General features: G+C 30.6%; 1 protein-coding gene across 3 annotated transcripts; it reads right to left on the minus strand.

The window, feature by feature from the left end:
* LOC129962112 (uncharacterized) lies at positions 1-25,970 on the minus strand. 3 transcript variants are annotated; one of them, XM_056075844.1, is made up of 2 exons: positions 25,832-25,970; positions 1-784 (listed from the first exon to the last, which is right to left on the minus strand). In XM_056075844.1, exons 1-2 carry the CDS (start codon positions 25,923-25,925, stop codon positions 246-248), a joined length of 633 nt encoding a protein of 210 aa, XP_055931819.1. In that variant the 5' UTR covers positions 25,926-25,970; the 3' UTR covers positions 1-245. The 3 variants fall into 3 exon arrangements, with proteins under 3 accessions (XP_055931819.1, XP_055931820.1, XP_055931821.1); XM_056075845.1 differs by lacking the exon at positions 1-784 and adding an exon at positions 10,217-11,080; XM_056075846.1 differs by lacking the exon at positions 1-784 and adding an exon at positions 18,162-18,817.
* Positions 25,971-27,808: the final 1,838 nt, after the last annotated feature.

Raw genomic sequence — 27,808 nt, forward strand, 5'->3', positions numbered from 1 at the left:
TACAATATTACTCAATAAGGCGATCAATGTTATAATCATATGCAATATTTCACATTACGACGATCAATGTCAGTAGTCTTATTGTGCTTATTAAGATTGGTTGAAATTTTTTAACACTTGGTCTCTGTTTGAATAAACTAAATTTGAAATTCATGAAATTATAGTTGTTCACAATGGAATAGTGAATTCACGAAACAAATGTTACAGAGAAACTGTCCAAGATCTTATACAGGTAAAATTGCGTCTCATTCAAATAACGGACTGTATTTGAAGTATTTTGGAGGCGGAGATTCAGGATTTCCTCTTGAAGCAGAAGTTACCGTTGAATTGTTTTTATCACCAAACACAACAGTTTCATATTCGGGGGGTTTCTCTTCAGTTACAATGCTATCCTCTCTTGATAATTGGCCATATCTTTCATACAGAGGGTTGTCAAAACCAATAATCACTTCCGAATCATCAGGTGGATTAAAACTGTTCCAACATTCGTTCTCTCCAATTCTTCGAGTATGTGGTATTTCAATCAATTGAGTCATTGAAGGTGATGTTTCAGTTCTTGTATTCCAAAATTTCATTTGCGGGTACACTTTAGCAAGTAGTTTCCACAGCAAGTATAGAGCTATTATAATTATAATTATGATTCCGATATCGATGTAAAACTGCACGAATGGCGAATTTCGAGATCCGTGTCTAGAGTCAGACGATTCTTCTGAATTGTCGTCTTTCTTTGCAGTTGAATGGATAAAAGCGTTGTTAACGTCATCGTCATCCATCCAGTCTGGTTCTAAGTAGAAAGGAAAAACAAGCGTTGTAATTAAATATTTCAAAATAGAATTTAAAAAAAAAAACAATTTGAGGCGAGAAAAATTTTACATACTTGCTATTTGAAAGAAATTGTCTGTATTAAAAAAAAGTAGTTATTTATTGTGCATCTTTTTTGTTTCGTTCCAACGAACTATTCACAAAATTCAAGGAACGTATGATATTGTTATTTTGTATTTTCACTTCCCTGCCACGTTAATTTCACCGTTTGAAAGAGAGATTTGCAGGGATTCTTGTCAAGATCAATGTCATCTAACCTTAGCTATCATTTTTGCGACTTGCCAAAGAATTTGTCACCTTCGTAAAAACTTGAAGGTTTTGGAAAATACTAGAATTATGATCTTATCTCTATTAAGATCCGAAATCTGGATAATTTTACTTTACAGTGTCTCATAGGGTGAGACATTCCTTCCTATAGGACGATGGCAAACCCATAGGATTGTATGCAAACGGAGGCGCTTACACAAGAAATGAGTCTGTCTTTGGAGTATTGACTGTAGAATCGAGTTTTCGTGCTGAACATTAATACAATATTTATTTAGATATTTACTGTCTGCTGTATTTTTGTTACTCGTACTCAATATTTCCTGGAAATGCAAGTAATAAAGCAGTTTTTCAATTATTAGGATGCTATATTTCTTTCATCTTACAACCCACCGGTGTACGGTGAATGTACGATTTCATAACAATGTATTATTAAAAATAGACGATTTTCATAACAAAATGGTGTATTCTCATGAGCATGATTCATTAAATAGAATATGTATCGACAGCAGAAACCACAGTCAAAAAAGTTAACGGAAATTCGAACATTTTTATAGATCGTAGCAACGTATTATGATAACGTTTTAGACGTAACTCATTTTTTAAAATCTTCTTCAGAACTGATTATATCAGCTTTTTTCATTCTGCGCCTAACGATTTTTTTTTGGTCATGCATTTTACAGAAAAAAATGCAAGTATCAAAGCATTTCACATACTAATAAATGCCAAATTTCTGCTCTGAAATTACTGTTCAAATAAAAAAATACTTTTTCATTAAAACGCAAAAATTGCAAAAAGCATGCAATCGAAAAATTTGTCAAAAAAGTAGATTGAATTTAACTGTAACAAATCATTATTTTTAATTTCTCACATACAAAGAACACATGCAGAAGGCATGTGTTCTCCCTGACCCTCAAAAATATCAAATTTCAGATTTTGAAATTTTTGTAGTTATGTCTGTAAGTGTTGTTATGAGTGCTAAAGCTCAAAAACGCTTGGAGCTGAAACGATGAAATTTGGTATGTGGTCTTTACACCAAATTTCTAGCCTTCTATCAAATTTTGAGCGAAATCCTGTCAAAGGAAGTCTATCGATCTGTCTGAATACAAGTAAACACAATTGCTACAAAACTTCGAATTCTATGCCAATAAATTCTGCACATAGATTTAATATTTAGTGCGCAGATTTAAATCAAATTTTAAACTATATCCGTTAAGAGTTCGACCGCGTGTCAATTAAGGGTCAGTGTTAAAGGGATAACATAAAACCGCAACGACATAATAAATGAAATTTTTTTACACAGTTTTAGTACAGTAGACTCCCGATTATCCGCGGGCGGGTTATCCGCGGTGCGGATTATCCGCGCCTGCCGCACAAAGTTTTTTTTTTTTTTTTAACTGATTTTTTCAAAAAGGTGCAGTTTTACAGTTATGCTTTTGTAATTACATAATACATTACAGTATTAAAACAGTGCATATGTATTAATTTTTCTGTGTATCCTTCACGCCTCTCGTAAGTACAAAGCACTTTTCTGTTTTCATTAACAAAATGCATTTTAGGTTAGTTTTGAGTGATATACTAAAATATTAAGCGTTAGTTAACCAAAGTTAAAAGTTAAAGTTAGTTCCTGCTGTTTATTTTACGTTTTATTGTACATAAAACGATTTTTCAAAGTTGGAATGACTGTTTCCTCTTTTGCTATACCCGTTTTTAGCTTTTTTCGGATTATCTGCGATTTTTGTTATCCGCGGCGGCCGCGCCACCCAATTCCGCGGATAATCGGTAGTGTACTGTATCTAAATTGCATATTTGTAATGAATTTCGAACCAAATCCATCGAGGAATTGATCGTCTGTCAACACCTGTATGCAAAGGTAATAATTCAATAGTTACATAAAATTATTTAAGTACATAATTTTTTTTATATTACCTTTGTTTTATGTACCTATTACTGAATTATAGATCTATCAAAAATTTTGGTTTCAGTCAATCGGAAAAATATGCAACTAAAATGCAAATTTTGGTATTTTTTAGTATAATACTAAGCATACAACTCTCACGTGCAGGAATCTGAAAATAGAATTCTGAGTTCCCGCGCCATAGGGGGAGAGTTTCTAGAGAGTAAGCTAGAAAATGTTTTAGTTTTTGTTTTCTCGAATCCATTTATATTTATATCTGTGAAAGTGTCTCTTCGAAACTTTCTCATATATTTTCACACATAAGAGTTTTGTACTTCAGAGTGCAGTAACGGAAATTGGTATTTATGTATCAATTGCATACCAATGGCGATCAATATTAAGAGATTCGAGATTTTTGGCTTGAATCCTGTGTATAATCTGAAGGTCTTTATTTAAAAAGTCTAATCGCTGGCATGTGGTTAATACAAAAGTGCCCTGAAATTGAGTATGTATTTTGGATCCCTTAATCCGACGAATTGAAACTAAATTCGACTTAAAATTGTGATTGTAATTTCAAAATCACATGCCAAATTTTATTTTTTTAAGTCATTGAGTTTACATGAAATGCGAAAGTGGAGCCGGGCAGATTGGCGAATCCTTTGACAGATTTGGCTCAAACTTTGATGAGATTCTATATTTTAGATCCTAAATTGTGAATCAAATTTCAATTTCCTAAGTTGTTTTATTTTTGAATTGTCACGAAAGGTATCGACTAAAAATAATGTCCATATTTGAAATGGATCTATATTATATATAGATGTTAAATCCATGTATCGAATTCCATTTGTCTAGATGTATAAATTTCATAGATAATGTATTCATTTGTACTAAGACAGTCAGCCAGACAGACTTTCTCTAAATGGATGCCAGTGTGTAATTAGAATCTCCAAGTATGTTGTGAAATCCCTGTACCAGCATATATCCACCAAGCCTAAAGAGTTTTTGAGTTATTATTTCACAGATAGACACGATTCCAAAAATACGTTTTTTGGACACCAGGAAGCCTGGCGCCTGGAGATTCGTCCAGCTTGAAGTTTGTGATGATTACAATAATTTTTTTCCCCCTCATATAATTCGTATACGTGAGAATTTGAAAAGGTAGTGCCTTTTTTTGGGGGTGGGGTGGGGGGTCGGCTGCCTATTGAACAAACCGTTAGATCGAGCGCTATTAAATGCGGTGAGAATATGCATCTGGAAACGATTTTTTAAATCTTTTACTATAATTTTAATAAATAAAAATTAAACGAAATTTTTAAATTTTCAACGTTATTTCCTAAATTGTTATAGTAAAAAATTAATTTTCGAATTATTCTAAAATTAAATAAATCTTTTTTACTATATGTATTTGATTGCTGAACACTCTTTTTTAAAAATAAATTTGCTAAATAAAAATAATTTTTATTTTACTTAATAATTAATAACCTTACAACTGTTTTGTTTATTATGCACAGTAGACCCCCAGGGGGCACCTCGAAATGAGGATGAGATGCTTCCGGCATGGTGGTTGGATATCGTCACCCTGGAGGATACACTAATATGTGGGGAATCTGACTCCTCCCATCGATGACGGGACGTACTTCCTTCGGAGAGGGTTGTACCGTGGCAGGTGACGGCCCTTAGGACTCAGCCACAGTTCCCGCCAATGTTGCTGTTGCGCCGGTCCGGTCATTCAGGTTGACTTATTATGCACAGTAACCTTCATAATGGAATCGTGTTTTATGACATTGTAATGCCATTAAAAACTTAAGCGTCTATCTAATTTGTTTCAAATTGTGTATTGCCTTTTGCTTAATACTGCTCCTTTTTCTGATTCCCCATGAAATGATACACTTTTCTATTCGTTTAAAAACTACACATATATTAAGCAGAATACTTCTTCCTTGGCTTTAAACAATGGAACAATAAAGTCACGTGATTAAATATTTGATGGAGAAATAAAAACGGTTTCAATTTCAATATAGTAATGAGAAATATTTTTGAAAGTTACGCAAAAAAATAAATAAATAAAAAAATCACAGATTCGGAAAAAAATAAATAAATTGCTCGGCAATTAAACAGGCATCAAGAAAATTTTTAACTTTGAAATTGATATAAAAAAATTAGTATCGTGTAATACTATTAAGTTATCACGAAAAAATGCCAAAACATTCCTTAATTTAAATTTAATTACAAGAACATATTGTAATTCTTTAACACTTTATTTACCGAATTATTTTTCAACGTCTTTTGCATCATTTAGTTCAATATAAGTCCAGGACAGTGGAAGCAAGCTTTTTAATTTATTAAATATCTATATTAATTAATAATTAACGATTTTTAATTTTTGATTTTAGTTCATATCTATTGCTTGCTATTCGAGCTACCCTTTTTGTGTTCTTTTGTATACTGTTCGAAAAAACTGACATATTATGTTGGTAAATAAAGGGTTAAGTTATGTTTGTTTCATATTTTGTAGCTCTAAGTCAAACGATACACGCGCAATACACATAGCATGTACATACAAATATACATGTTGTGTATATTTGTATATACACAACATACAAATACACACACACACACATCCCTGCCCACCAATATATATATATATATATATATATATATATATATATATATATATATATATATATATATATATATATATATATATATATATATATATATATATATATATATATATATATATATATATATATATATATTTTGTTCTCTATGAATAAACTCCTTATGTGCCAACAAGTATACCACAAGGCTTACAGATGTAAGTCAATACGCAATTGAGAGTAAAATAAATTTCAAATATAAGGTCGCAGGCACAAATGCAAAAAAAGAAGAAAGAAAAATAGGGGAAAACAAGTAGATACACAAACAAAACAAAAAGAAACAAAATTGCTCACATAGTAATAGAAACATACAGTAAATGCTATAAAACAATTGAAGAAGCATGATCAATAAAAATATTCAAAATACAAATACAAAAGTATATATGCAAATATAAGTAGGCAAACACACTGAAGTAAAGTTTAAATCATACGGGGAAAAATACTATTAATATATGTACAAAAGGAAATGAAGGATGCTTTACACTGTACAAAGGCAGATAAATGAGGAGGCCAAGCTATATTGTTCTTTCGAAGGCAGTTTCTCAGTTTACGTCTTTCCGGAATAAACTTGGTGCATTCAAATATCAAATGCTTGACATCCTGGACTGCACCACTGTAGCACGAACACCTATCAGTCGGCGACAAATTGAATCGTTTTAAATATGCTTTAAAGTTTCCATGCCCAGTCAGAAACTGGATAAGTTTAAAATTTGACTCAAAGTAGTGAGCTTTTAGGCGTCTCTGTATGGATGGAATAAATTCCTTAGTGAGCTGCGCATTAGTCGATGCTTGATATAAAGTATTCCATTCAGATATAACTTTATCTTTAAAGACATTCTTTAAATAAGATTTCGGAATGCTCATAGGAATGGAATGAACAAGTTTTGTCGCTTCTTTGGCAAGCCAGTCGGCGCGTTCATTGCCATAGATTCCTGTATGACCTCTAACAAAAGAAAAGGAAACTTGCACACCTCTGCCTTGAAGAAAACTCAGGTTGGATTGTGTTTTAACAATTATTTGGTTTAGGGAATCGATATTATTTAAGGCATGTAAAGATGAAAGGGAGTCGCTGCAAATTAAGAACTTTGATGAAAGGTTTTCATTGTCACAAATCCAAGAAACTGCTTGGGCTATGCAAAGCAATTCAGCCTGAAAAACACTGCATTCATCTCTTATTCTGAATTGATGAGTTTCAATTTCTATGTAATCTTGGAAAACAACAAATGCAAGCCCAACCTTATTGTTAATTTTACTACCATCTGTAAAACAGACAACGGGAAAGTTGTCTTCAATATTATTATGATAACTAATTACATTAAGAGGAAATCTTTCAGCAGGATGGGGAAGTTCAGAAATTTGAAGGAAATCATCTAGACTCTTATGGGCCAGGTTCTTCGTTGCGTTCTTGAATTCATTACTATGGTTTATAAAGATGTCAATAGGTGGAAAGGCGGAGATAGAAAATACAGCTTCATAAGATATCGTTCGATACCCAGAAATAACTCGTAGCAGTATTCTCCTTTGAATTTTCCTCAAGAGCCGACAATTTATTTTTTTCTTTAGAGCAGTACCCCAGACTCGAGAACCGTAACAAATAAATGGTACAATACCCTGTTTGTAGATGAGGGATGAGACATTAGATTTGAGACCAAAACTATTTCTAGCAACTCTACTAAGACCAAACAGAATTTTTTCACATTTATTTGAAAGATGTAAAATATGTTGCTTCCAAGAGAATTTACTATCAAGGACAATTCCAAGATATTTTAATTCCTTCACATAGCAAAGAGGAATTCCATTAAGGGTGAGGTTATTATTACGAACTTGGTTCTCTCTCCTCTCCAAGACCATTACTTTTGACTTGATGGCGTTGAACTCTAATTTATGGTTCTTTGCCCAGTCCGATACAAAATCAAGAGTAATCTGTGCTTGTCCGCTTGTATCGTGAAATGATTTTCCCTGAAAACAAAGAAGCAAGTCATCTGCAAAAGCAATCGTTTCACAAGAAGAGAAAGCTGCGATTTTTTCCAATAAATCATTTATAATAATATTCCAGAGAAAAGGCCCAGAAACAGATCCCTGAGGACACCCTCTTTGTAAAACCCTCTCCTTTGAGGAGTGACCTAAGGACAAGCTTGCAGTTCTATCCTTCAAGAAGTTAGAAATGACGGCAAATAAATTGTCAGGGATGTTTGCTCCTTTTAATAGATGCATAATAGCAGGCCACCAAGCATTATCAAAAGCACCTTTAATATCTAATAAAACCAGGATTGTATGAAGGTTTTTCTTTTTTCCTTTTAAAACAAATTTATTAATGTTTAACAAAGCATCTTCAGTGCACTTTTGAGGCATAAAACCAAACTGATTTTTATTGAAATAATTATCTTTATGCAAACGCCAAGCTAATCTGTTAATAATAAGTCGTTCAAAACATTTACCGAAAGTTGACAGTAAGCTGATACACCTTAGGTTCTCTAAATGTGGGATACAGACATCGTTATTTTTGGGAATCAGAATAACTCTAGCTTTCTTCCAACAGCGTGGGAAAATCTTGAGACGAAGACATGATATTGGTACCAAATGCGATTGCACTGAGTCAATAGATATGCTCCGCTAAGCTCCAAAACGCACACGCACACACACACGCACGCCTTTATTATTGACAGAGATTGTAAGTAACTTTGATGTGATCAAGTCTAAGTATTTTCCTTATAAATTACCCCCCCCCTCAAAAAAAAAGACCAATCCCACAAGACACAGAAATTGAATCTTTTTCAGGGAAAAAAAAAAAAAAAAACGTTAGCAAATACCGGAATATAATTTTTAGGAATACAACTTTCAAAAAATTTTCAAGCAAGCAGAAAGAACTAGAAAAGAAATAATAATTTACAATCATACTGGATTCGTATCACGGAACAAAATTCAAATGTATTTCTGCGCTTTGTAGTATCATAATCGTAATCATTCAAATGTTGAACATAGAGATGCCATTACTTTTATCAATGGCTTAGCGAAGGTAACAGACATTTGGGGCATAATGTAATCCTCGCTGCCGTTATCAGTTAGCTAGTGAATATAGACAAGCCCAGCAAATAATATTATATTTTCATTACTTTATAATATTTCATTAGAAAAACATTAATAAATACGCTAAAGTTTGATATCAATGGCACCGCAGAATATTAGTGCCTGGGACATTAATACCTCCTCTCCATTACCGCTACCCACTGGTTTCCACTGATGCCAGAAGTACAGTTTCCTTCAAGTAGTTATATATCAACATTATTATTTACTATAGACTTTGTTTTTAATATGTATTACAGGGGGCATATGAAAATGCGTTTTCGACATTCGAAAATCCGTTCACCAACAAGTATTTGGATTTGCAAAAGATATCTAAGTAGAAATACAGCTCTCAAGATCCGTGATGAGTCTTTTTTTTTTTTTTTTTTTTTTTTTTTTGTCATCCAAGAACAAATGACGGAAACATATGATTCTACAGCATCATGGAGGCCTTTTTCTGCATAATTTAGATTTTTGTCAAATTAGTCTCTTTTCTTTTAATAATAAAAGAGATTATGTTGGGGGTCTGATTTTCTATAGGCCAGACCGTTTAATCTAGGGCTACCAAACTTGGAACAAATATACTTTGAAGGGTGAGAGTGTGCACCTTCGAAAGATTCATTTTTGTAAATTCTAAATTAATTAAAAATTAAGCTAGATTTTGTTGTTTTACAAGATCTCTTCTAAAAATGTTACCGAATAAAAATAATTTTTCAGTATTTTAAAATTCAGAAAAAATTATTTATTTAATGCCACCAATTTATTTCTCATGTAATGTTTTCTAAATTTTGACAATTTTTTAAATTTTTATGGCAGTATCTTCAGCAATGTAATTCATATTTCCAAATATTTCATAGAATTTTCAGCATTATATTTCATATTTCCAGATAATTTAAAAATTTTCCAACAATATATTTCATATTTCCAGATAATTTAAAGATTTTCCAACAATATATTTCATATGTCCAGATAATTTTTAGAATTTTTTAAAATATATGTCTTATATGCCGAGATAATTTATAGAATTTTCTACAATATATTTCATATTTCCAGATTATTTATAGAATTTTCAACAATATATTTCATATTTCCAGATTATTTATAGAATTTTAAATAATATATTTCATATGCCCAGATAATTTATAGAATTTTCAACAATATATTTTATATTTTCGTATAATTTACAGAATTTTCAACAATATATTTCATATTTCCATATAATTTATGGAAGTTTCAACAGTATTTTTTATATTTAAATACAGCGGTTCAAGTCCATCATCTAAGAAATGACTAATTAACATAAGTAGTAACTAATGCAGCCACTGTAAAAAATACTGTATTTCGAAGATTCTTTGTTTTCGATGATTGGATGCAGTTATAAAATTAGGTATAAATTAAAAAAATTGCTGGTGATATATATATTTTCACTATGTAATAAAGAAAAATAATTCAATTTTTACCATGCTTCTTAATGAATTATTTTTTTATTGATAATCTATTGCAGAACGAACTGAAAGTACTCTAAGTTATGAAATGAAAGTGCTTGGTGTTACACTTTGAAACAGCGAACAAGTAGTTCATAAAATTAAAGTCATTGCAAGACTGAATAACTATATTCTTCTCTTTGAGGACATATTGCATCTCATTCGCTGCTATTCCCATTGCTACAATTGAAAATGTTACAGAATCAAACGTTACATAAATGGATAATCTGCTACAAATCTGATTGCAATTAGTCCTACCTTCTAAAGCAAACTGCACTCAGTGATACACTGAAACAAAAAGCCAAAAATAAATTTAAATTTATTTCAATAATATATAACAGAACCCGATTCTTTTACCAGCAAATTATGCCTCATTCGAACAAATGGCAGTTTTTGAATTAGTTCATATTCTTTGTATCTATGTTTTGTGTTTCGTGCACTTTTTTTCTCAATTCTTTCTTACAATCGAGTCTTTCAGTCTTTTCATTCAACCGTTTCATACAAAGGTGGATTCTCTTCAGATGCAGTATTATCTTCACTCGATTCCCTGAGGTACACATGATTGTCAAACGCATTGATCTCTTCTCTGTGATCAGGCGAACCTAAGAATGAACTATTTTGATACTCGTTCCCTCCATTTCTTCCAACAGGTGGGACTTGAGTAATTTGATTCATTGTTGATGATGTTTCAGCACAACAAAATTTTAGTTCTGGAAATGCCATCTCAAGCAGTTTCCAGAATAAATGCAGAGCTAATATAATTGCAAAAATGATTCCGATATATTGGAAAATTACAAATGCTGAAATTCCTTCAAAATGTATATCACCATGGGTAGAGACTTGTTTTTTCACGTCACTCTTTACGTCATCGTCGAATCTCCAAACCGGGTCTAGGCAGAAAGGAAAAAGAAGCTTTAGAATTTAATATTTCTAGTAGAACTCGATCAGCACACAAATATTGTGCAAAACTGTATGATATTGATCAATATACGCAATATTATATTATATTGTTAAATCGCACAATATCATACAATATTATGCAACAAGCTGTGCTACTTCGGAATCAAAGAACAATTTTAAATTATTTGCCGAGCAAAAATGTACCGATGTGGAATTACATCGAAATTGTCTGATTAAATTCAAAATAATTAGGAAAACAATAGTTCAGTCATTAGACCTTATTTGGCGAAAATGGATCCATTAGACCATTGGATCCATTTTCGCCAAATTGCTTTAAATGCTCTTCGGTCGCCAATTATTCCTTTTTTTGAGAATTATATAGAAAAACTGCTTCATGGTATATTAAGTATAAAAAGAGCTATTGTAAAATTTCCCAACTCCAACCACAGCAACGTTTCGTTCATTTTTTATTTTATTTCTTCTGGCTATTAATGATACATCTTCTGATTTTTAAATGTATCATTAATAGCTCCCCTTCCATTCTATATTGAGATATATCAATATGAAACCATAATATAGCTCTTCGTCTCGATAATTGGACAATTTTCTTCAATTGCATTCACCAATTAATTTCGCCAATTTGAGTACATAGCTTATCAATTTGAAATATCGATGTTTGTGAACAGTTTAAATTAAGGCTTTTCTTAATTTAAAATAATATATTAAATTTAAAAAAATAATAACTAGGTTTAAAGTATACAATAAGCGCGGTTGAATATTTGATAAATTTTGAACACAGTTTGAATTTCATTTCAACAATAGAATGCTTTATTTCAAATTTTGCAAAAATAGTTTTTTGATAATTTTGCAACTAAATATATTTCAAAATTAATTGTAATCAAGGAAAAAAATCACAAGAATATAAAAATGGAATTATTTAAAAGATAATATTTTGAAAATTAACTTATTTTTAGGATGATGTAATGCTAAACTCTCGATTGGCTTCTTCCTAAACAAAATTTAAAAACATTCAAAGATACACATTCCTACTTCTAAAGCTCAATAATAATATTTACATTGTTTTAAAGTTTGTAAAAATATCCTTTTAATGATAATAATTTTAAAATATGCATTTTTTTCCTTCTAAATATTGAATTTTCAATACTTCATTTTTATGAAAAAAAAAAAAAAAAAAAAATTCAAACATTTATGCGTGATTTTCTATTTCTGCTGAAAGTTAATGTAAGAATTTTAAGAAAGTAATAATATTTTTACGTTTATACATCTTTCTACTCTTTTTTAAATCCTTTCTTTTAGACAATAATTTGCTACTTTTAGAATTAAAGCAAACTCAAAAGTTTTCATAAAAACTTAAGATAGAGAAAAGACGAGAGCAATTCGATATTCATCTTTTTAGAAAATAAAACAAAACTGACCGTGGTACACATTAAATTCACCTAGGCAATTTAATGTTGCAAATTTTTCATTTGGCTTTCTAATTTTATGCAATTTATTGCTTTAGTGAATTAATTATATCTTAGATGGCGCTACGTAGTCTACTTACTGGTGCTATTATAAAAAAAAAAAAATCTATATTTCTCACTTTCAATAGACAGGTGAAACCACTAGTTTTTACCTCTCCTCTCCTTCCCCAGGGGCAGAGGTACCTTAAGATGATCTTTTACATTAAAAAAAATAATTAATCTGTTTCCTCTATGAGGAATCAGCAAGCCTTGAGAGTTCTCTTGTTATTTCCCATTACAAACACACGTGCAATCAGGTTCAGACTTTCTTACACTAGATCTATAAATAAAACATTCTGGTGGCGCCATCTAAGAAATAACTGAGTAACTAAAGTAGTAACTATTTCAAAAACAAGATAATTCGGCATGGGAAGTAAAAAAGTCGATGTTATTATTTATTTATTTATTTTTATTTTCTAAAGAAAGAACTATGGCTGTATTTAAGGATTCAAAATCAGAGTCTACGCTTTTGCTGATTGGGTGCAGCAGTTATCCAGTTTTGGACAAAATATAAAATTTGAATTTTAAAATATAGTTTTTTCTACGCGTTAAAGGAAAAAAAAATTATCCTGATACTGAATAAATTATTCCTTTGTTGATAATCTATTCTACAGATGATTGAGATCGCTCTATTTTTGAAAAACAAACTTCCCACAATAGAAATTCGAAATTGAAACCAGAAGTACATTAATGAAGTTTATTTTAATATTTGATAATTGCGTTCAACCCTTTTCAAGGCACATTATCATGATTACTATTGATATTGATAATTTTATCATGTTTCTAACTCAGTTCTTCACTTTGGTTAATCTGTTACACAAATGATTGAAAGTGGTCCAGTTTTCAAATGCAAATTAAGCACATAAATATTTTGAAGTAGTGAACCAGAAGTTAGGGAAATTAAAGTAACTTCCAGATTGAATAATTGCGTTCTGTTCTTTTGGGTGGAAGCCGTTTTTTCATTAAAATGAAAGACAGTTTTTGAAATAACTTATCTTCCTCTGTCACTGACTCTTTAATTCGTATTTGTCCATTTCCGTCACTAGCTTTCCTTTCTTCGTGAATTCTTCTTTCTTAAAACCAATGTTTGTTTTGAGTTGTATCCCGCATTTGGAAGGAAGATAATACGATAGATACGCTGGTGGATTCAAGTATGATGCCACTTTCACTGGATTCCAGAAAATTCAAAGAATTGTCAAAACTCTCATATGCTTCTTCACGGGCAGGCGAATCAAGGAACGAATAACTTTCGTTCATTCGATTTCTTCCATTAGATGGCATCGAAATCATTTGACGCATTGACTTCAGTATTTGAATAACAAAACGCAATCTGAAGAAGTTTCCACAACAAAGAGAATGTGATTATAACTGCACTTACGATTCCGAGATAATTGAGCAATTGAAATATCGAAAATACTGCATAATCTAAATCTCCATAGGCATAGACGTGTTTTTTCGCGTCATTTAGGACATTGTCGAATCTTCCAATCGGGTCTAGGCAAAATGGAAAGAGAAACTTTATGATTTAATATTTCAAAGCAGACCAAAAGAAAAGTTAGAAATTATTTGAGAAGCAAATATTTTCTGGATTAAAAAGCAAAAATGCATTATGCTTATATATACATATATTTATAATAATTTGGAAAACAAAAGAACCATTCTCCCAGGTCTAGTCACTGACCAATGTTTGGTGTTTTTTGTTTTATATGAAAGTTCTTGATTTATAGATGTGTCAGCAAAGATTACTTTTGTTTCACATCGAATTTTTTTTAAAGGCAAATCAAAAATATTACTTCATGATGCATTCTGTCAGGAAAAAAAATGACTGAGTCTCTTACGCCTAACTACTGCACTGAGATTGGTGATTTTTAATTTCATTTGACCTCTTAGATAATCATAATTAGTCGCATGCCTTTCCTGTCTACTCTCCAGTTTCGATATATATTGCATAATAAAATTTTGTCATATCCCCAATTCCCAAAACTAGGACCAATTTCATCAGTTAGTTTAACCCTTTTGTGCTCATAGCTAACCATTAAGAATGCTCTATGTTTATTAGCTAAGTATGATTTAAAATAGGACTGCAATTTTGGTGTGATAAGTTGTATTTTGTCAAAGCGGGTTAGCATTACTAAATTGATGCAATTAATATGGTGAGAAAATGCTATCAATGAAGACGGCGGGTTTTTTTAAATGTTTTTGCTCGATTTCTTGTGAAATGATTCATTACTAAAGCGATGTAAACCTCTCCAGAGTATAACTATAATGCCATTGTCTGTCTCATCGATGACGAAATTGAATGGAAAAAAGTTGAAAGTTGATGTCAGCTAAGAGTTTTGGAGAAAAAAACTAAGATGTAAACCATTAATGTTTTTCATACTGAAGCGCATTTTGTAAGTGCAGTACAGGATACATATCTGTTTAATCTTGTCATGGGTACACTAGGGATATTCAGACATAAACCCGACAAAAGTCGATGTTTATCAGGATTTCAAACCGTTTATAGAATTATAAATATTGGAGCAAAACTTGTAATATTTATTTTATCATCTCTTTCTTAACATTCTTTGCCTAAAGCAAAAAAGGCATAAAAAGGTAAAAGATGATTGACGCGACAGACTTAGAAGATATACCATCTGATAATTTATTCGTGATGAAATACGCTCTTAGCCTCGTACTAAATGTAGTTCTGTGAATAGGCCTTTTGAAAGCAAGCGGGGTTTCCCAAAAGGTTCTTTACGATCTTTAGGGATAAGCCAGGCTTATAGAAAAAAAGTCATTTTTTATTATCTCATGTTCAGAAAAAAAATCTTTGCAATCTCAGAAAAATTTCATCTTCCAGATTTCGACGTATCGATAATATTTGAGACATCTCCGAGTCTAGAAAAACTTATTTTAGTAATTATTTCCGTCCATTTGTTTGTCTCGAAGTTATACCTTATTTAATGGTTGTAGCAAAATATTTTAGTGTTAGTTATATTAATGTCCTATTTTAAAGTAACACTTGGAATTTGAACCACTGTCAGATGTCAAGGACAACACCTGATCTGGTACCCCCTCTCTAAACTTCCACAGCCCAACAACGCGAAGACGCTTACACGACGGTTCTTCGGTGGAAACATGCCTCGAATTTGAAACCCTCTGGCTCAGAAGCCGCTACCTTACCACCAGGCCACCGTGACCATACAAATAGAAAGCTTTGGAAAGGTCTTTCTCTAAAATCTTGTAGACTTTTTTTTTATCATTTTATCCAATATGGATGATTTTTGAGAACAAAAGAACATCGGTGATGTATATTAAAATTTTTTTTTTTTTTATGAAATAAAGGTTATCTAATAGGTAAGTAGTTGGGCTTTAGATTTAATTCTTTCGTTTTATTAATCGTTTTAGGTACACAGAAGTTTTCGTTTTAATAATTTATTTTTTTATTAATTTATTAATTAATTTTTATTTCGTTTCATTAATCGTTTTAGGTACACAGAAGGTAGGCAAACACTTAATCATTAAAGGTGGCTAATGTTTTTTCGAATTAAAATACAAGTTACCTTTGATGACAAACTGTTTGCCTACCTTCTATGTACTAAATATGGCCAACAGTATTACGCACACTTTCATTATTCTCCAAAAGAAGATATGCTGGATTAAATGGGCGGTTATGTAGTTAGCAAGATCTCAGATCCGACTAAATGCCATTTGGCTTTACCTCGTCTGTCATCGTGCAGTTAATTCACTCTCTTGCTAGTCTTTGTTCATTTACAGTAAGATCTTCTCTATGCATATATTCCCGCACATTCAACCCAAAACTAATCGCTAAAATCAGATTAAAACAAACAATAATCAGAAAAAGTGGTTTTTCATCCCCGAAAATTTCTAGTATACTTTCAAATAAATTTTTATCCCCCTCTCCCGGGGTTTGGGCAAGGCCACGAATACCTTGTGAACTATAGGGATTGCGCAAACGAAATATAGATCGTTGGCATGAACCCAGCACTTTTACTCAGTCTATTGGGAAAATAGGAGCTTCGAGCACCTTTTTGTAGACTGATTGACACCAAAATCTGCCGTGGAGCCACAGTTGTTGTCACAAGATAGCATACCGCATTTCATTGATTTAAGTCGTTGCGATTATGAATTATTGTATTTACAAGCATGTAAAAATGCAGACCGACAGACGGTTAACTATCCTAAGAGTAGATTCAAAATTTAAACAAGTAAGCGTATTTTAGGTGCTAAACCTAAAATATGCATACCATCCATTATATCCATCTAACTTTTTGCGTTTTATAGTTATCGAGTTCAACTGTACTTGAACAACCAGTCAGTCAAACTTCCTGCGAACGGATTTCGTACAAAATTTGTTAAACATCTAGATGGTAATTTCAAATGCCAAATTTCATCCATCATGCACAAGCTTTTTTTTTTTTTAGTTATTATGTTTACAGACTAAGAAATGTGCTTTTCGGAGACCTGAAACGTGAAAATTCGTTCAAATCTCGAGTTCGAAGTTTTTGATGAAGTTACTACCTTTGTGTTTTATATAATTATAAATGATAGAAGAAAATACTACCAATATCTTTTAACTGTCCTTGATGTTAGAAAATGTTTAGGTTATTGACCTATGTTTAATTCTGGCTTAAAAAAATGCACATGGAAAGGAAAGTTTACGATTCCTTAGTTAATTTTTATTCATGCCTAATTCTATTTACACATAAATAAATAAATAACTCGATATATCAAAAAACTTGACTGATTCTCTTACCACCAAAACAGGATTTGTGATTTAGGCTTCTCATAATGACAAAAACCAAATGATCGGGGAGTGTTTTTAACTCCACTCTGTATTATAGACGGCGGTAGATAGTTATGTATACTTATTACAAAAATGGTGCAGACAGATCTAAAAATCTTTCACATTTCCACAGTTTAGTAGCGATACTTAGTAAAATAACTTGCCAATTTCAGCTGTAGATTACCAAGTACAAGAGTACTTTTTATTTAGTTTTTGCAGCAATACAATGCAGCTCATCTTATGATAGGCACATTTATTAAATGCTCTATTAACGTGAAGCGAGGGTCAATTATTATCTATTTGTCGTGGAAACTAAGAGACGATGATTTTTTTTTTGCATGAAAAAAATAAGACTATTTTTAATGTCCGACTCAAACGCTTTTGACTTTGCTTAAGACTTTGAATTTCGAAAAGAAAGGAAAGAAAAAAATTCATATGACAACGCAGCTGAATCAAATATCGTTTTATGGATAATTTGTTACATAAGAGATTGTAGAATATTAAACATAGATTACTAAATGGACTGTATTCATTACTTTCTTCTATAAAGTTTCGACAAATGCTGGTTCGTTTCTTAAATGATGAAACTAACTTGTGGTCAAAAATATTTAATTAACAGTTCAATACTATTCATGACTGAACGCTCACCATAGAACGCCAACCACAAAACGAGACGAACAAGAATCATAAAGAAAAAATATCAGAATCATACAGAAGAATGGTTGCCACAATTGGCGCACTATCATCTTATATGGCGATATTAGCAATATTTTTGCTTGATATTTAGCAGAGATTATTATCCAATGCAAACTAAACATAGTCCCACTTTCCAAAGAATTCAACATTGAATAACTAACTGCTTTCGGCGCTTCTCGGAACAGATTGTGTTTCATTCAAATGAAAGACAGTTTTTGAAGTAACTTTTCTTCTGATTTTCTCCTTCGGTAACATTTTTTTCTTCTAAACTCTCCTTTCTTAAAATCAATGTTGGTTTTAATTTGCACCACACATTTAGAGGGAAGATGATACATTAGATATGCTGGTGGATTCAAATACGGTGCTAAGTTCGCTGGATTCCAGAAGATCCATTGGATCCAAAGGATTGTCAAAATTGATGGTCGCTTCTCTGTGATTAGGCGAATCAAAGAACGAAGTATTTTGATTTTCATTCATTTCATTTCTTCCACCAGATGGCTTTGAAGTCGTTTGTCTCGACGTTGAACTTTCAGTACCTGAACCACAAAATGCAAGAAGAAGTTTCCACAACACAGAAATTGCGGTTATAATTGCGATTATGATTCCGAGATATTTGAGCAATGGAAATAAAGCAAATTCTGCAAAATCGAAACTTCCAAGATCAGAATCCTGTTTCTTCACGTCTTTCTTTAAGTCACTGTCGAATCTCCAAACCGAGTCTAGGCAGGAAGGAAAGATAATCTTTAGAATTTAGTACTAAATAATTTGAAATTACATACATAAAGTTCACAATTACATACGTACGCCAGTAATAGTTTGAAATTATATACTTAACAATTAAAATGTTACGTACGTACAGACGTGGAGTTCGACTGAATTTCCTGCATTAATAATCAAAAATATACCATGTTTATCTATATAGTGGTTTTCTGATCCTGGGGCAGACTTTGAGAGGTGGTACAGCGTACTAAAACATACATTTTTTTTTGTATAGGAAAGTATGGTTGGAAGTAATACATTGGAATTAGAATACAAAGAATGAGAAGTAAGACATTATTTGCAACATCATCACAAAATGTTTCTTTGTGGCAATGTTTGCAATAAATGCTCGAAATCGCGGCCACCAACAATAATGCGTGCTCGGTAATGTTGAAAGAAATGATTAGCTAATAGTTTGATCGATGTTAGGCATATCGCTTGTGTTTGTATCCACAGGTGTGCGCGTATTGTCGATGGATATTCGAGAAACGACGCCCTCAATTGAATAAATCCGAGTTTCTTAAATGAAGTCTTTGAGATGCCCACATAAGTAGAATCGATGCTTTATATGAGGCAGTTGAGATGATCATTGGATAGACCAGCCATACACAATCCACTGTCCGGCAAAACTGTCATCCAGGTACTTTCGGATAAACACTTTGAAATTGGCTGATGCGCCACTATTTATGGATTGCCCCCACATGAGTATTGAGCACATAGAAAAACGCCTTCCAGGGTAAAAGTAACTTCATTTCTTTAATAGGATATAATGTAAAACAGGTAAGGAAAGGTAAGTTTCTTGCATATCTGTGTGTTGCAAGAACAATTGGAATAATTTTACGCAAAGAATATAATCACTTGCTTGAATAGTTTAGACTTTCTAAAAGTACAGGATGTCCCAAAAATGACAAAAAATCAAAATCAGTTGGATTTCAAAAATCAATAAAAAAAAACGATATACTATAGAAATATATCATTTGTGGTCTTAAAAAAACAGTTTGATCATTTTTCTGTTGTCTAAAAAATAAAAAAGCTGTTAAAAATATCCAATTTTAAAAAAAATTGTTTATTGCAAACTTATTCCTTCACCTTAATTAGAGGAAAAGGATACTTTAGAAAAAGCGCACAGCGCATGTTTAAAGATTAGAAAATCGCAATTACAAAATCCACCAAAATCTGTTTTCAAAAATTAAATAAGTATAAAAAAACATAAAAAATATTATTAAGCATTTGTATTATCACGCAAAATTCATTTATGGTAAATCGTTTGATATATTAAATAACTTATATGATGAATGAATTATCAATTTAGAGTCGGAAAACAATAGATTATTAATAAAAATTATCAAATCATACTATAAAATGTATCTTCCTATTTGACATTTAAAATCCTTGAGTCCAGTCTTCCAGTCCCGATCATTGGTTCGATTTCTAACCGTTCTGATTCGACTGGATTGTTGTTGCTGTTACTTATGGCACTTTACAAGCCCGCTGACAAATCTGTCAGCGATTTAAGCTGAGTGAGAGTCTCTTGTTTTCTCAGTAGCGCCATCTAGGACAAAGTGTACGATTTAGCTATATCATGGTCACATACGCTTGCACAATCACTTTTTACAGGGGCACAGATTCACGCACCTCACAGTTAGAAGACTGAAGAAGAACAACCATGCCCGAACCAGGACGCCCAGATCACGGGAAAACGCACTACCCTTATGCCAGGACGCCGGCCGATAGGATTGTTTCATATAAATGCCCATAACTTTCTGCCAGATATTGACTTTAATAGCCACTTTTCAATCATCATTTGCGATTTCCGAAAAAAAAGTCAAAAATAGAAATGCACATTTTCTATAAAGAAAAATCAGACAGAACCCTGCAAATATGGTTTTAAGTCTGTATTCGAAATTTCATTCTCTTAACTGAACGCACTTTTGTGTTATCTAGTTCACAAACCGACACATTTCATTTTTCAACCTCGTGTATATATATATATATATATATATATATATATATATATATATATATATATATTTCCTCCAAGAAAGAGGAGGCCCTAAGCTATAATTTGTATATCTTATACGTGAATCCAGCACTGGAAATCTTAATCAGCTCCTCTCTCCCTCTCTCTCTCACACACACACATACACACAAATACACACACGATTAAATAATGCATTTTAATAATAGTTGTAAAACCTCTATTTTTAAGAGTTTATAATCATTTGAAACAAAAATTTTTTTATACGAAACAAAAAAGTGAAATTGTTACTATTCTGTCTGAACGAGATGTGGGTGATTCGATTATTTAAAAAAAAAAAAAATCTTAAAAAAAATTAGTTTAATTTCCGATCAATTTTATTTGTTTGAATAATCTAAAAGCATTCTATATGTTACAAACGAGCTGTCTTTTTATGAGTGTATCTTTGAATAGGCTTTTTAGTATTTTTCGAAAAATAAAACAAACCATTTGTTGAAAGCGAATAATATTTGTAAAACGCTGAATCTCCGAGGGCTTTTCAGTGTTTAGAATCCTCTAAAAAATCTTATAAATAATAAAGAAATTAAATTTTTAGGATTTTTATCTCTGCACAAGTAATGAGCGTTTCGGTTATTTTCAGAATATAAGAATGAACGATTTGTTCAAACTGCAAAATACTTGATCTATTATTTTTCAGTCTTGTCTTGAAATGCATCTTTAATGCCATTAGTTTTAAGTAGGTTTTATTATTTGTTTTCAGAACTTTCAACTTTTTCATCGAAGTAGAAATCTTTGAACAGAAACTTGAAGAAAAGATATTGGAATAAAAAAATTCTCCCCCCCCTTTTGTTTTTCAAAATTTATTCTATTTGTAATAATTTAAGTCACTGATTGTTTTAAAAGAATGATGTCTGACTGACAAAAGGAACTGATATTAATGATTAAAAATTAAATTATATCAAATATCACATCTTTACATTTTATAGAATTAAATTTTGCTTGAATATAATATCTGACATTGATGACCAATTAATTGGTATGAATTCGAATTTTTTAAAACTTAACATTTCTTTCCGACATAGAAAGAAATCAAAGGTTTTATATTTCTTTTTTTATTGAAGAGTAATGTTTTTTTTTTTTTTTTTTTTTTTGCTAAAAAAAACTATAATTACCAAACTTTCTACTGTTACTTTTGAATAAAAGGAATACAAGAAATTACAGGATTATTTAAGCAGTCTATCATCCTTTAAATAATCCAGAAATTACAGGATTATTTAAAGGATGATAGATAATTAGAATTAAATTTAAGACAGCCTTTAAAAAAAAATTTTTTTTTTGTTTATAATTCTAATCTTAAACTTTCGAAATTTTCCGATTTTGAATTAATAAAAAAACAATTTAGTCTCAAAAGATGGTGCCAAAGTGCTATTTATTATTTAAATTTAAAATAACATTAGCTATTTTAATTCTCTGTCTTTATTTGTTCGAATTAATAGCTAAAGAGCCTGATTTTTCTTTAATTTTGATTACAGTTTCCTAATTTATTCTCTGTTTTCATTTGTTTGAGTAGACCGCCAAAATATGGACCCTGATTTGGAATAGGATTCACTAATTTATTTTCTATTTTTATTTATCTGATTAGAGAGCCAGTCTTGATCTTGACTGTTTGGATTCTAAATAAGTTCTCAAACTTATTCTTTAAATAATTTATTATACATGACATACCAGCCACCAGATGGCGCAATATATATTCAGTTTAGTCAAGCTTTGTTAAATTAATATCCCTTTTTAAAACAACGATAAGAATATTTAGGAAGGGATCTTTTGATACTGAATCATGCTCAGACGATGAGACAGATTTTTCACTCCCTCCCCAAAATTCCACACCACACACTCAAAAAAGACATGACATCAGGTAAAGTTTCTATTAATTTCATATATATGGAGGAATTTTATGAAATTTAACATCGGATATGAAGCCCTCCAGTCCTGAAACTCACAACTCATCAAAACGCCACTTCAGTCAATACATCATGAGAAAACGACTTAAATAGTAATTAGAGAATAATTCCTTTATAAGGAAAAGTACACAGATTCTAAAATTTTGGATGAATTATATATGTTACGGAAATGTAATAAACTGACGATTTCTCATAATCACTAATAAGTTTAGTGAGATTATGATTAATCACAGGTAATTATACATAATCAACGGGTTAATGACATTTACCAAAACATATGAAGTAAAAACTGACTCTTACGAATGCTTTTAATTCATATTCGCCATTAATTCGATTTTTTTCTCTGATTTGGAACTTTCTATTAATACAAAGTTAAAATAATGTTTTTTATATGAAATTATTCTTTCATTCGAAATCAAAATTAAAAATTGAAAAACAATTGGATTTAATTTATTAAAAATAATAGTTAAATATTTAGAAACTTTGTTCCTCTTCCCCAAGCCTAATTTATTTTGAATGGCATTGTATTTAATTCGAAAAAAAATGCTCATATTTTTCTAAAAACCTTTGAGTTCTTTAAATATAAATTGCATGGTTTTTCTTTAAATTATTTGCATTCAAGGTTCTGTGTATTCTTTATTTGTTATTTTCTGCCTCTGACGACCAGTTATTTGCAGGGTATTTTATTGGTTGTGGTTAATTTAAATTAAATATCTTCCTTAAAACTTGTATTTTCTTAATGATTTCTTCCAAAAATGTATTATTAGGCATCTAATTGTAACAGAAATTTAAGCCTCATCATTTAAAAAAACCTTTTACTTTTTTTTTGTTTATTTTGTAAACGAACCTTTTTAATGAAATCCCACAATGAATTTCAGCTGAGTTAAACTATCTTCTTATTATATGCTAACCATTTTGATCAACTGGTGATTCATCAGGATTAAGAGTTGTTTAAAATTTCAATTGTATCTTTTGTGTATCGATGTTTTAATGACCTCCTCAGTAAAATATTTTTAAACTTCACGTTTTAATAGACATATAATTTAGAAGCCATATACTCTATTTATTGTACAATGCATTTTTTTCTGTTTATATAAATATATGCACCACAGAAAATAGCAGCAGTATTTAAAAATAAGCAAATTCTAAATATTTCACACGTCATCGCCTTAGTTGTAAGTACAGCAGAATTTGAATTATTTCATTAAAAGTATGTTTTAAACTAACATTTATTTAAAGTGCAAAAATGAGCCGAATCTTCATAACTTGATCATCAACAGAAAAGCAACCCAAAATACAACATTTTTTTAGCAAAAATGAAAACGGGTTACGTTTTACTTTAACAGCGAAATATATTGTAGCAAAATATTCTTAAAATAGTATTTTCAACGTTAATTAAAAAAAGGAAAAATTTATGTAGCAAAAATGGATAACATTAAAAAGATAACTTTTGAGATCTAAAATGATACGAATATTATTTTTCTGGTGAAATATTTTTGGAAGATATTGATAACATTAAGCAGAAAAAGCCGATATCTTGCTTAATATATTAAAATTCTAGCTAAAATCTTTTTAAAAATTGGCCCTAGGTATGTTTTCGTTTTTCAAAATACGAAAAGCTCTAATTCAAAAAGTATGGCCTATAGAATGACACACATGCTCACACATATACACAAATTAATTTTTAATTATTAGTAGAGATGATTATAAATTTTTCTCTACTGTTAATTAAGAAATGTGTGAAATGTGATCTTCACACATTTTCACACACAAATCGAAGGTGTGTTATCCTCACGCAAATCGACCGACAAATCATTTGGTCTGGATCTATCGAATTTGGTCCTTTATACTTTGAAGGAAGAAAGAGATGAAGAAAAAAATATTGGCATCTTAGAGCAATTTTGTTTTTAAAGTTTTAAATAATTAAAATATGTTTTGAATTTTTTTCTATAGTAGAAAATCAAAAATATTATGGAGCAAACATTATTTTTACATCTTTTTCCTGAAAGAATTATATTTTAAATTACCATGCATTATATTTTTTAATGTGAATTTTGACGATTTTGCAAAACAACTTTTTGGATTATTTTCAGTTTCCATAATTACAATGCAATTCAAATTATTACCATTGCTTACTCTAATATTTTATCACATGATTTTTTTTTCATTCTTGAAAGCCAAGGAATTAAATTTCTGTTTGTTATGATAATATTATGCAAATTTTGCGTAAGAGATTCAATTACAATTAGACGTCGTCAATTATGCCCAAGAGTCTTAATTAAAATGGAATATTATCAATTATGCATAACTGACAAATGAAATTAGGTATTTCAATATCCCTGGCGAAGCTGATCGACAAGGATGGTTAGTTAACCCTTAAAAGGGTCATTTTTTTCTAGTCATATTATGTTCAAATATTTTTAGGCTTGAAATTAGAATAAGAAAAGGGATTCATTTAGCTTATTAGATAAATTTAATTTGATTAATTAATAAATTTGGTTAGTAAAAATTAAGTAACAAATCAAGACGCGTCATTTTGTGTGAGATAAAGAACTGAAACATCTAAGTTTCCGTCTGATTGAAATATTTGTCAGAACTGATGCCAACCTACATAATTTCCTACAAAGATTGATAAATTTGGTGGGAAGCATACTTCCCACGGCCCTAGAAAGGGTTAACTAATACTATTATTAATTTTAATTATTGTAATTATTATTAAAATATTGATTGATGTTACTGACTAACTATTTAATTATTATGTATTATTTGTCAAAACTATTAAAATATTAAAATAAATCTTTAGCGCAATTTTTATTTTAAAAATCACATTTTCTCTTGCTGTATTTATTTTTATATCTAGTTTTTTTTTTAGCTTCATACTAATGAATATTTGGAGATAATTTGTTGTTGTTCTGGGTAGCTTTAAATTAGTCTAACTCCACTGCATTAAAAAATATTAACTGGTTTCTGAATGTCTTTTGTAGATATTTTTTTTTAAAACGAAATTATAATTAATAAAAATAATAAATTTTTACCTTCATCAACTGCATCAGAATACTGAGGAGGGAATATCCAAATACATAAGAGAAAACTTTTTAGAATCCTTTGCATTTTTACCTGACAAAACATTTTCGAATGGTGGAATTAAAAAAAATTTTACACTACATGCGGAAATTCGATTCTTTTCCGTTTCAGAGATTACAGGCAATAGAGATAGCGTCATTTGTATTTCCGTTTTCTTTTTTTAAATTCGTGTTCCGCCATTTACCAATACGACGCGTTTCCCACGAATGTGCTCTAAAGAAGGTATCATTTCAACTATATACTACATATATTCGAAAAAATAGTATCTATAAATTATTATAAAATGTAACATCGTTAATTCGAAACTGGCCATAATAAAAATTATATTTATATAAACATTTAGGAAACATGTCTATTAATGAATAATACAACAGAAAACAACAATTTTTATACTAAAAAGAGTTGTAAAGAAATATTGTTAACTTGTCCCCTCTGCCGACCAGCTGGTTTGCCAAGGTTAATTAATGGTTGATGAAATTTTTACATAAATTGGTCTTAATGGCTTTTTAGGAAAATATTTTTATGATGTATATATAAATATTTTTATATTACATAAAAAGTATATATAATTATATATACTTATATATATATTAATTATATATATATAATAAAAATTCTATTTACATAGAAATTTAAGAAACATGTCTATTAATAAATAATACAACACAAAACAACAATTTTTATACTAAAAAGAGTTGTAAAGAAATATTGTTAACTAGCCCCCTCTGGCGACCAACTGGTTTGCCAAGGTTAATTAATGGTTGCTGAATAATGGCTATTTAGGAAAATATTTTTATGATGTATGTATAAATATTTTTATATTACATAAAAAGTATATATAATTATATATAATAATTTATACACATTTATAATTATTTATTTATATATATTATATAATATAAATTTATATTTATTATATTTACCGTAACACACACACACACACACACACACACACACACACACACATACACACACACACACACACACACACACACACACACACACACACACACACACACACACACACATTATATATGAAGTATATATAAATAATTTTACGTATACGCCTTCGGCAACCAGTTCCTTTTCCATCATATTAAAAGCAGTAATTTAGTCATGTCAATAAATTATGATGATAAACTACATCTTATTTCATAAAATGAAAGTTGAAATTATATTTCAGTAGTAATTATAAAGCATTCTAATTGGTTCATTAAACATAAAAAGTGTTGATATTAGTTCAGAAATAGAATTAATGGTATTGACCCAGTTATTGGGATAGGAATTATGTAAAGCTGCGATATCTCTAGACTATTAAATAGAGGACTACACCCATTTATGAAGTATTTACCCGCCATGAAATAGAAATTATCGAAACTGCACCAAATTAAAGCTCAGAGATTGGTACTTTGGCTTACCAATTCTTTTAAATCTAAGGGTAATTCCAAATCCATGGTACAAGCTTGGAGGAGAGTTAGAGAACAAGGATCGGAATAAAGTTCATATAGGAAACCCAGGTCGCTATCCGTATTTTTAATCAAAATTCAAGGTGTCTGAATTAAACTGAAACAAGATTTTAACTTCTGCACTAGTGAAGACATTTTAACGCAATGATGGATTGGGCGTGGTGGACCAGTCCCTTGGCCACTCCGATCTCCAGATTTATACCGAACATTGATTTCTTTTCCTGTGAACATCTGAAGAGTCTTGTTTCTGAGACTGTATGTGAGTCATCTGAGGATCTCGTTGCTCAAATATAATAGCGTGAAATAACTGGCAGTATGAGCAAATCTCTCTAATGATGTAGTTTTGACCATCTATTGTAAACATTGCTCTTATCAACGACGTCGTAGAAGAATTTAGAAACTAAACATCTTATTTCAGTTGAAGTGAGAACCTTGCATTTTTGACAAAAGAAATAAATTGTG

Source organism: Argiope bruennichi, chromosome 2 (assembly GCF_947563725.1).
Source record: "Argiope bruennichi chromosome 2, qqArgBrue1.1, whole genome shotgun sequence".
In the NCBI taxonomy this organism is placed as follows: Eukaryota; Metazoa; Arthropoda; class Arachnida; order Araneae; family Araneidae; genus Argiope; species Argiope bruennichi.

Excerpts from the sequence above, each read along its gene's own strand:
- LOC129962112 (XM_056075844.1), bottom strand. The coding sequence starts at position 25,925 with ATGTTTTGTCAGGTAAAAATGCAAAGGATTCTAAAAAGTTTTCTCTTA. Across the intron at positions 785-25,831 it reads TTCTGATGCAGTTGATGAAG|AACCAGACTGGATGGATGAC; the intron begins GTAAAAATTTAT and ends CTTTCTACTTAG.